We start from the raw sequence: 12072 nt of genomic DNA, 5'->3' as shown, positions 1-12072 counted from the left end.
TATGGAACATGTATTAACTAACACATGTATATAATGTGAAAATGAGCTTGTTAGTTGACTTTCTTCCCTACCCCCATTTACATGTTACGAAATGGTGAATAAAGTTTAGACTTAACTAAGAAGCATCTATTTCTCAAAGATTTTTGTCAAAGAACAGTTGTCATGGCCAAAGAAATACTTGCATGATAAAATTATTTTCAATGCTTGTGTTTCCATTTTTATCTAATCTGTAACTTTTGCACTGTGATTGAAGCACCGGTGTTAGTCAGTTACAGAACAGTCATGATGCTCTATCAGTGTCATGATTCTACAGAGTGCAGTTAGGAAGATGTTGCAGAGATAAGATAAATAACCAGAACTTTTAGTCACTTCTTACTAGATCTCTGTAGAATAAATCCAGGACTTGTTCGTGGAATATCGGTTTTATTCCATGTGTGAATGTGGAGTCCCTAGAAAAATCTGAATAATGAAGGATGCTTGGATATCTGCTGATGAGCAAGTATCTTCTTAATGAGAAAGTGGTTAGGAGTTAAAACCTAAAGCAATATTTATGGGCAGTATCTATGGGCAATATAAAAGTGGTAAAGAACTGATTACTGTAGGCAGTACAATGGTTATATACTGTACTGTGGGTTAATGGCAATTTTGTAATTATATGAACTTAACACTTAGTAAAATTTTCGTAGAAATCAGTTTTTATATAAACTAAATTATTTCATGTCCCACTTAAGTTTGGCTTTTTGTCTAACTCCAGATTTTAAATCAGGTGGCTAAACTCACCTTAGTGAGTAATGTTTGGTTTCCCCCTACCCCGCCCTTTCCTCATTTTGTGTCATCAGTATATTTATTACCTTTATTTTAACTGGCCTTGGCAATGCAGTTGTGGTCAAGACATCTGTTATTTTTTTGTTCCTTTGAAACAACTGCTTTTTCAGGAGTTTGTATAATTATTGTAGGAGCTCTGAGCAGAATAAATTTCTCAATTGGGAAGACCTTTTAAAAATAAGTTACTTTTTTCTCCTGGTAGTTGGAAGCCTGAGAGATATCAGTCATACTGTCTTTTATTGTTATTTTTCTATTAGCTGATCTTTGGAATTTTATTTTACAGTGGACCAACTACATTCATGGGTGGCAGGATCGATGGGTAACTCTGAAAGGCGACACACTCAGTTATTACAAGTCTGAAGATGAAACGGAGTATGGCTGCAGAGGATCTATCTGTCTGAGCAAGGCTGTGATTACAGTAAGTGCTACTTCATTATTGTCATCTCTTCATGTTTTGGGGTGTTAGATATTTGTAGGCTAATGTCTGGTGAAAGCAAACCTGGGTATGGCAAATGCTGTTAGGTCATCTATTATGAATGTTAGTGGTATCACTGGAACACTGTGGAGCAGGGCAAGGAGTTCCTAAAAAGAAAACAAGCTGTTACCATTTGTGGCTGCAGTAAGCAGCTTTTCATCTCTTATCATCCACAGGTTTCTGTGGGTAGGGGTACCTCTGGAGGCTGCAAAGTTTTTCTGGGGGTTGGCCTGAAACCCCAGACCAACTTCCCAAAGGAGGTATCATATGTCACGGTCTTTATGCTTTGCACTGGAGAGAGAGGGTCGTAGTTCATTGTACTTCCTGAACATAACTCTTTAGAACATTTCCAAAAGAAAATGTTCTACCACATGCTTCCACCTCTGAAAAAGTTAGTGTGTTGTCGTTTTTGTCTAATGCTAAAAGATCCAGTTACCCTGGTAAGAATAAAGAGCCTACATCTAAATGAAATCTCATAAAGATGAATTGGCCTTGAAAGATAAAGAAAACATCTGCTTTTTGTGGCTTTCAGAATTATGGTATATAGTAATTATGACTAATGCTTGCAAAAAAGTATGCTGTAGCTTTTGTGTTACCATTAAATAGTCAGTCCAGTTGGGTGATTTAGGGAAAAAGTAGCTGGACTTCTGTCTAGCACAAAAGTTCCTAGAGCAGTAGTGTTATATCTTACTATTATGTTCTTATTCCACCAGATGTGGTTTTTTTCAAACTGAATTAATGAGAAGTTTTCTTTCTTACTAATATTCAGCATACAGATAGAATTTGACTTAGAAATATATGGTTCATAACAACAGCCTCTAGGAACCCTGACTTTCGGCAGTTCATAGTAGTACCAACCTCTGATCAGGACTTCCAAAAAGGTCTCAAGTTCACTAGCAAGAGGTTTAACATGCAACCAGACAGAGACAGGAAAGTGATGGCGAGGAGGTAGGCCAAGGAACATCTGGAAGTATGCTGTAGAGCACATCTCAGCAGCCTGAATTCCAGTTGTGGTGGCGGAGTGAGAAGTTAGTGATGCTGCTGTTGCTGCTGGAATGTTTTGGTACATTGCACTTTGTGAAGGGAACTTGGCGAGCTTATCTTCTGACTAGGAAGTGTGTTACACTGGAACTTCTTACAGAGGTTTTTTTTCTTCTGTCTGGCACTTGCTGCATCTGATAACTTGGAGTTAAATGGTTGCTTTTTTTTTTTCAGTTCTTGAGCTTCTTGAGTACTTTGAAAAAAAAACAAGAGTTGGAGAAAGAATAAAAAGTGGCACTGTTCTAAAAGTTAGTCTGGTATTTTAGTTGTTCCATTTTCAATCAGGCTCATGCTTTGAGAGTGGTATTTGGCAGTTTAATTGCTTGATTGTGGTTTGAGATGGTATCTCTGAAACCTAGTAAACTCTTGTTAATTATTTCTAGCTGCAGTTAAGTGATTGCTGTGGAAGTATTAGAGGCTCAGGAACACTATTGGATCATTTCATCTCTAGGATATAGGAATTTACTTTTGAAACTGTCATGCTATTATTCTGTCTCTTATTTCTCAGAAGTTATTCTTCTAAGCCAGAGTTCTAGCATGAATGCCTCTGGTTTGATAGTTGTTTGGTATTTTTTAAAACCTATGTTTTCAATAGAAAATTAATTATGCTCAAAGATAAATGTTTAAAATATTCTTCCTGAAGTACTGTCCTGGTTTCAGCTGGGATAGTTAGTTGTCCTCCTAGTAGCTGGTGTAGTGCTGTGTTTTGGACTTAGGATGACAAGAATGTTGATAACACAGTGATAGTTTAGTTGTTGCTAGGTAGTGCTTAGACTAGTCAAGGACTTTTCAGCTTCTTACGCTCTGCCAGGTGCACAGGAAGCTGGGAGGGAGCACAGCCAGGACAGCTGACCCCAACTGGCCAACGGGCTATTCCAGACCATAGGATGTCATGCTTGGGGAGAGTCGGCTGGGGAAGAGGAGCAATCACTGCTTGGGACAGGTTAAGTATCGGTGAGCAGGTGGTGAGCAATTGCTTTGAGCATCAATTGCTTTGAGCATCACTTGCTATATGTAATCTTTATATTCTAATATTATTATTTTATTATTTTTATGTATTTTTTCCCCTCAGCTGTTTTATTAAACTGTTGTTACCTCAACCCATGGGTTTTACCTTTTTTTTTTATAATTCTCTCCTCCATCCCACTGAGGAAGGGGGGGAGTGAGCAAGTGTCTGTGTGGTGTTCAGCTGCCTGATGGGTTAAACCACAACAGGTACATAGTTAATTTTACTTTCACATTCCTTGTTATGTCTTACTATAACTTTACTAGCACATATTTAAATGCATAGGAGAACAGCAATAGCTGATGAAATAAATGTTGAGATGATAATGTGTGAAAACTATTTGCTATCAGTGGAACTTACTCTTCACTGTATGTCTTGTGATTACTTTGGTAGAGAGGGGAAGTCAGGGTTCTTACTAGGAATCTTACTTCATGTTCACTAACACTGATTTGATGTAGTTGGGATCTTAATCTTGAGTATTTTTCAAGTCTTTCAGTATACTGTAAGTTTAGTTTTCCTTGATCTGGCTTGATCCAGAGTCAGGCATAGTAACTACCTATCTCCCAACCTGCTGTGTTTCAGTAAGTTTTCCTTTGGTACAAAGCAGGACATAAGTGCTATGAGATGGTACTGATGGCTGTAATGTTTCCTTATAGGAAACAGTGATTGGGTTTTCATGAAGCTTTCTTTTAGGCATTCAGATTAGGTATGCACGTTTGGATTCAATGAGGAGTATAAGGATTTTCTGTGTGTAACTAATGCTATTAGTAGTACAGAATGTCTGCGTTGGATGCATAGGCATAAATTTGGAAAACTGCTGAGCAGTCTTACTGTACTTCCAGCACTGAAGATCAGCCTAATGGTAAGTCATAGTATTAACTGAGACATGAATGTTGTATTCAGAAAATGGCAGTAATTTCTGTTCTTTTATCATTTGTATCACATGGAGCAGAGATTGATAGACATACCAATCTACAGGGATATTTTATAAGGTGCTTGTCTTTCCCCTTTTTATTTAATGAGGAAGACTTGTTAAATTGACTTGTTAAAATAGCTTCTTCAGGTATTTCAAGTGTAGAATTGTAATGTCTTCCCTCCAAAATAAGTTCCTGTGACTATAGTCTTTAATTGAATGAAAAAGATGGAGTCTGGATGGACTACTTGCTGTATTAACTACTGGGACTGAAAAGAGCTGCTTTTCATGGAATAGAGGACTAAAGGAGGAATATTTATTGTATACTCACTGGATTACATCATCATGTACTGGTAAGAAGTGGCCATGTGAATTAAGTTACAGGGGAGGACAATGAAAGTCAATACATGACACTGAGTTGCTTTTAGCAGGTAAGGAGAAACACCTCAAAGGTGTTTAATTGATTTATAACAGGATGAAGGCTTGAATTCAAGTTAAAAGTTCTGCTATGTGGTCAAGGGATGAGATGAAATTATGGGTATTACAAGAAGTCCATATATGCACAGATTTAGGTTTTGTCATATTAATCTAGCCTGGACATCCCAAATTATTGCTGTAGCTGGTTGTCAAAGCCAGGTGGCATTTATTAAAGATACCCTTCATTACCGTAAAGTTTTGTAGTTCTTTCATTCCTAATGTCAAATTTTCAATGGGGACATCTATGTACAGAACTAGGAGTCTGTGTTGATGGCAGTCCTGTTAGTGGTTCATTTGTGGGATTCGGCTTTGGAGTTGGAAGGTCTAGGGTCTGTCACTAAAAGAACAAACAGAAATGCTCTGTAGAGCTGATGTCCAACTTCCAGGAAAAGTGGCCTTTTAGCTTGTACTGTCTTTGCTTTGATTACTGTGTCTGTTCTGATAGCGCCATTGCTGCTTTTGTACAGAGTGACTTGCACTAACTCATGCAGTCACAGTGTGATATATCGAGAGTAACATGGTATGCACAGAATAACTTAAGCTGGAAGGGAACTCTCAAGGTCACCTGCTGAGCCTCCCCACTTCAGGCAGTCTCACAGAAAGGCCAGCACTAATTTAATCCTGGTGGTAATTTGTATTAATAGATTTGTTTACAAATTCTTAACAATGAAGTGTTCATCTCATGAGGTCTAGGTTTTTTCCAGAAGGGATTTGGCTGGTCAGAATAGCTCTTCTGCATGGATCCATATGGAGTATCTTGAAAATACTTGAAGTAATGTCATGCTTAATAAATTTTAAGAATGCTTAAACTCAGCCATGTGTGAACTTTGTATTTTTTGTCACTAAAGGTTACTGCCCAAACAGGAAGAGTTCCAAAAGCTTATGTTCCAACTTAATATTCAGCTTTTCTTCAGACAGGATTCATACTTGCCATATTTTAATCCAGTGGTTGGTCTTCATCTTCCTTTCTGTATGTATTACTGATGTAGAAAACCTTCCGATTTCTAATTTGATAGCTTAAATAAGATGCAATAACTGTGATGCAATGATTTCCTTGGTTTTGGTTATGCTCTGATGATGCATGCTCATGTCAGAATCTTAATGGAAACATGCTATTGGTTATTAGTCTTTTTTTAGAATGCTTTGTTGTTATTGTGTTGTAAAGAGATGTTTAGACAGCTCTGTGGAAATGCCTGGACCAGGATTGAGCAATAAATGCAGTTTGCATAATGGAGATATTTTCAGTAAACTAGGAGGTTTTTTTCCAGAAACAGTAATGAGAAAGCACTGTTGCTTAGTGAAGGCAGTAATGATATTTTATATTAATATGCAAGTTGCAAGCCATTCCCCTTCAGAATGGACTTCTGAAAGGATGGATTTCTTGAGTATCTATTGTGAATATCTGGAGCTCAGGACAGGCAAGAAGACAGAAAACTGAAGTCTGCCTGAGAGGCAGCTTAGTGAATTGTCGTAACTTTTTTTATCTAAAAAAACCAATACATTGCTATTGTGAAGAACTTAATAAATATTCATGTTATAAATTAGGTCTGGTATAAATATGTTAGTTCCAGTTTATGGGAAGAGCAAGAGTATTATACATGAAAGAGCTAAACTGGCAATTTCCAGTTTTAAGCTTCTAATTTCCTAACACACAGTCTGAAGAAAGATATGGTTCTTTCCAGTAATCAGCCACTAATAATAAAAAACTTAACCCACATTTTAAAGACATGGTTAGTTGAACAGCTGCCCTTCCTCATTCTTGCGGTATTTCTGGTTTATTTATAGTATGACACTGGGCACCATTAATAATTGGGCACTTGTGAGGGGAAGTACAAATTGATGTTTTTAAAAATAGATTGACAAGTTAACAGAGGATGCTTCATGCATTTGTCAATTTAAACAGATACAGAGGTTTCCTATGAGGGCTTTTTTAACAGAAACTTTAAACTTACAAATATTTAAATATTAGAATAAAGATGTATATTTTTAATTGAAGGAAATGTCAGTGAAGGAAATGTCAGTGCTAGACAAATACTCCTAGTAGTATTGTTTAAAACACTTCTAGCATGAAGAATCATGTCTGGCAAAATAGACTTCCAAAAATTTACCTTGACATTAACAGTGCATTGACGTGTTTCTTTTAAATTTTATAAAATGGGAAATGTAACAGTATTTTGGAAGCAGTCGGATGGTAGTATATGGAGTGGGCCCACTTGGAGGACTAATGCGCATAAACTTTGGATTTGCTTTTTTTCTAGATACTGCTCTGAACTTTGATCTTGCCAACAGACCTGCTTATGATAAAAGAAGTGATGTAATTGTAGCTTTTATCTATTGATAGGTTTGATTCAATCGGTTACTAATTAAGTTGAATGGGAACTTTTAGTTGGTGAAAGCTTTTTTAAAAAAGCTAAGCTATAAATCAGTTCTGTGGGCAGAAATACTATAGAATTAAACTTGTAATATTTGCTAATTGCATCAGAAAATACTGTTTCCAATTGTCTGAGGTTGGAAAACGATCTATTTTAGGATGAGGTGATGAGTATTTAATTAAATAATTCATTTTCTGTAATTTTATAAAGTGCTTCCTCAACCTTAATTGCTACTAAAAAGATGACCTGAGTAAACTAAGACATAAATACAAGCCCTAACTAGACAGGGATTTATTTAGGACACATGGCAATTAGTACTTTTAGGCTTTGGTGTGTACCTTAAATAATCAAGTAGCTAAATCCAGATTGGTGGAAAATCTTGGCTAAATGGGAGATAAATCTGAGTGGATATTCTAGACAGAGGCAGGTGTGGTCAGGATTGCTTACTCATACGTGAAAGGCCCAAGGCGATTGTATTCTGGAGAGGAAAATGTCAAAGAAAAACAGGAGAGTGAGGGAGAGAAAATGAGTTGATGCCTAGGAGATAATGACACTGGGCCAGTGCTGGTGCAGCAAGCAGAAGTTGCTTGGAACATGGGATTCTTCTGGACAATTTTAGCATTCACATCTTCTGTACAAATTACGTCATTGAGTTATCTGAACCAGCAGTGGATGGGTTGATGTTCAAAGTAAAAATGTCAGAATATTGCTGTATCAAAGTGCTATAGAGTGCTAATATCCTTGGCAAGCAAAAAGCAATTATTTGGCAGGGTGGAAAAATAGAAGATTTCTTCCTCAGTATGTATTGAGGAAGTTAAGTCAGAAGTGGAAGAATGCTTACCCACATCAGCTCAGGTGAAACTGTTCTTCATACTATGATGGAGAATTCCATAGTGATTAAGATGAGAAAAAAAATCCCAAATGTGTATTAACCAAATATTTTAGGATTATTTAATATTGCTGAAGCTTTAGTACTTGAGTATAATCATGTGTTACCACACAGTTGAAATTAGGGCTGTAATCCAACAGTACTTCTGTCAACTTTTTTATTATCCATTAGAATATCATTCCCCCACTTGACTTCTTTTTTATTAAGAGAATTAATTAAGTTTTAAATGTTAATCATTTGACATCCACTTCAGGATTATAGTTCCTGCCCATGGTTTATATTGGAGCATTTTGATGCTGTGGAGCATTTCTCACAGATGCTATACCAAGCCTTAAATAATTCCTGTGTTTGCATTTGACGTTAAAACTATGATTTTATACCTCAGCAAATTTTTCTGTGGTATTTGCAATCCTAATTCTTGCTCAATCTGAATTCCTATGCATCTTCATAAGATTGATTTATAATCGGTTTATTGTTCATGGATACAGTTGGTTCATATGTCACCCCCCTCTGGGACTGTTGTGTTGCTCAACAGTCCTGCTAGGCAACCTGCTGTTGATTAGCTGATCTGTCTTGTGATAGCCATTAATGACATTTTTAACACCTCTGTTGAGGACTTGTACAATACCAGACCTCACTTTCTGATATGCGTTCCTAGAATGCTAAATATATTACATATGTATAAGGTCTGAATACTTTTTTTATCTACTAATATGCAGCTGCACCAAGCCATCTCCTGGTTTGCTGCCTCCTAAGGTTGCTAACTTGCCAGCCTTTTGCTTCTGTTCATGCACTCAGAATAGTTCTTCACATATGACTACTGAGTGTTTTTTCTGCTTCTCCCAGTTCATCTTTTTGCCTCCTCCTTTAGGCATGTGCTTCAGTTTCTTCTTTGCTGTGTTCCTTGTGAATTCTAATCAATGTGCATTAGATCAAACATTCTGGCTGACTTCAGCCGGTTCTTAGTCTGTTTGGTGTGTCTTTCCACTCAGTTGAAGTCCACCATTCCTCAGTTAAGACGACCAGCTGGAACAGAATTGCTACCCCATGTCTCCAGGCGCTTAACCCAGATTGTATTGTGACTTGACTAGTGTCTGATATATTCTTAAAGCTTTTTAAGTTGCTCTCTTAAGGAGAAAAGTTGTTGTTTTTCTTAAGCTCCCTTTTAAAGCTCTTTCTATATATAGATACATATGTACACAAATATAATTATGAAAGAATAATTATCAAGTAATTAGAGATAGCTGTGATAGGAGAGCTCAGGCTGACAAGTCAGGTAAATTTTAGACTGTAGAATGAGAGCTTTTAGTCTGACATTCGTTAGCAACTTGCCTTGTGCTTATAATTAGTTCTTAGACATTGTTAATTATCACTATACATTAGTTCTTACACACTAACCATTATCATTATGTATTCAAAGCAGTCAATCTTACATCTGACTTATGTCCTGAATTGGCTGTAAGTATGCAGTGCCATGTAGCCAGTACCATATAGCAGCCTGATACCTTTGTTCTTGATGGTCCTAGTTGCTGAGATCAAGGTGACCTGACTCTTCAATGAGGGGTGTGGGGAGGTGGATGACAGGACAGGGACAGAATTGAAGTAGGCATCTTCTGCCAACCTGCCCCCCAATTTAAGATCTTTTGTGTCAGTCTTATAAAATGATTGAGGCTCATGGTCCTGGACTACATGTGGTGTGATGCTGGGGAGGTGTTACCTTCCCAGGCTGCAGCAGGTACCTTGCCCTGCTGCTCAGCTGTTTGGTTTTTTCCCTTGTGTAGCTGATGCTACTTCAGAGCAGCAAAACCAGCCTTCCCAGCTCTGGAGGCTGTACTTTTTTCACTGACCAGTAATTGATGATTAAGGAGTTTTTTCTGGTTCTGGGGCTCTGCTTTTAGTCTGTGTCCATATTTTCAAGGCCTTTGTTATCTCATACTTAAATTGTATGTCATAATAAGAGACGAAGCTGATGATGAGCCTTGCTGGGGCCTTGCATGGTTCGCATAAGGCCTATTGCTAGTAATGTTGATACTGCATTTATAGAAATGCTTATACAGTTGCTTACATTTGGATTCAAACCAAGCTACTCTGAAGTCTTAGTGTGCTTTCACAGGTAGAGCAGGCCTCTGCCATAGCTGCTGCTCCACTGCTTTCATAGGGTGGGAGCTCTCTGTGAGTCTAAGTCCAGGGTGCTCTGCTTGCTGCTGGCTCAATGTACTGCTGCAAAGTATGGCTTTTCTCTTAGGGTAGGGTATCTTCCCTGGGTATTGCCTTGTGGTTTTCTTGTGAAATCTGTATTGTACTCTTGCTGCTGGTGTATGTACAACTTCTGAGTCTTCCATAGCATGCTGCAGTACAGAGTATGAGATACAACAAAGCTAATCAAAACACATACAGTGATTTTAGGGGTACAGCAGCATGTATGTGATTCCTGCTCCTATATTTGACTGTCCTATAAAAATAAACTTTTGAAAAAGTGACACACGGGGTTTCTACATTCTCTAAAGTTGATATGAAGGCGCCTTGCTTCCTGCCTGATTAATAACTCTAGCTTCTTGCTGGGTATGATGCAATTCCTAATGAGTTTCACTTGCTGATTTCAAATCAATTCTAAGCTGATGTTTTTCCAGGTGGTATAATTCTGATATTTTTTGCCCATGGCTGATATATGATGTCAGTGGATAATGCAAATATTTTGCTCCTAATTGATACCTGAGAAGCATCATATGCATTTTTCTGCAGGGGACTCAGTCCTCTGGTTGGTTCCCACCAAAGTGACAACATGCATACTTCCATTTCCATGATAGCTCTAAAGGCAAGTTCTTATGACTTTGATAAAGTTTAGGATTCTTCAGTCTGTGTTCAAACAGGACAGGCCCATTAGCTATATCCTGATTCCTCACTGTGTGTATCTAAATCTGTTAATGCCCTATCACTAAGCCATGGAGCTCTTAGATAGGGTATCCACAGGCACAAGTAGATCACTGTAGGCAATGGCTGTGTGCACATGTTCTCTACTTCAGCTAGGTTTTGGAAAGATAATATTATTATTTAAAAGTGTTGAAACACAAATATCCTAACCTAAGACCTTAAGTGAAATATTTGGGTAGTAGCAAAGAATGTAAAAATTATTAATAGACTTCTACATTTTTAAGCCTATTTACGTGGTAAGATTTTTTTACATATGTAAATGTGCTACTATGAGAGGTTTTTTTTTAATGTAGTAATGAGCAAATTATTAGGTGTCCCGTGTTTCTCCACCTAAAAGCACCATCACTGTTTTGGTAGGCATAAACTGCTTGTTTGCAGTAAGGTTTTCCTATATCCTGAAAAAAAAAAATACAGCCAGCTGATGTAACTACAAAGTGGGTTCTTGCTGCTTAAGAATAACAGCAAGGAAAGGCAAGACATCCTACTCCAATGTTTCTATTAGATTTTGCCTGGATTTTGGAATTCAGAAACAGAAACCAGAATTGTGTTGTGAATTTTGGCTGATACTATTCCCCAGGTTTGTGGATCTACTTGGATTTTGTTTCGGGAGTGGGGAGTATTACAAATGAAGTGAATTTGAACTTGCAACATCTCTGGGGTTTTCAGTAAATTTTTAATAAATTGTGTTATAAACAATGAAGTATAATGCCTTCTCTAAGTTGTTCCACTCCGAGTGTTAATGGTGTTAAAAGAAATCCTTGCAAAATCTAAGTAATGACTTTGTTTAGTAACTTCAATGTTTATACTTCCAAAGCCAAGTGCCTTTAAAAATAACTCTTAGAGCCAAAAGGATCTTGATGGAGTTTCCTAATTGTCCTGGGTGTAGGTGGCAAGGGTGGGGGCTGCTGGGCAGCCCCCGGGGAGCGGCCGGGCTGCCTGGCACCGGACATGGCCGGTTCCGGCCGGCTCCAGCGGGCCCACCACAGGGCACAGCTGAGCCCCTCGGCCCCCGTCGCGTGACACCTCGGAATAAAAATAATTAAAGGGCAAAACCGCTGCTCAGCAGTGTGTGAGGGAGAGAGAGGAGTGAGGGGAAAGTGTGAGAGACAGCCCCGAGGTGAGAGCAGGAGGAGGGGGCAGGCC

At 38.0% G+C, this 12072-nt stretch overlaps 1 protein-coding gene across 1 annotated transcript in view; it reads left to right on the top strand.

Moving 5' to 3' along the window:
- The first annotated feature begins 466 nt into the window (after positions 1–466).
- Positions 467–12072, top strand: part of CERT1 (ceramide transporter 1) — a 73771-nt gene continuing 62165 nt past the window's right edge. Inside the window, exons 1-2 of the mRNA XM_035892794.1 lie at positions 467–499; positions 1109–1243. Coding sequence (XP_035748687.1) covers positions 467–499; positions 1109–1243 — 168 coding nt within the window. The remainder of the gene's footprint in view (positions 500–1108; positions 1244–12072) is intronic.

Source organism: Egretta garzetta, unplaced genomic scaffold (genome assembly GCF_000687185.1).
Source record: "Egretta garzetta isolate BGI_Z169 unplaced genomic scaffold, ASM68718v1 scaffold424, whole genome shotgun sequence".
Taxonomy (NCBI): domain Eukaryota; kingdom Metazoa; phylum Chordata; class Aves; order Pelecaniformes; family Ardeidae; genus Egretta; species Egretta garzetta.
Note: the sequence above shows the minus strand (reverse complement) of the source record. Positions and strands in the feature narration are given on the sequence as shown.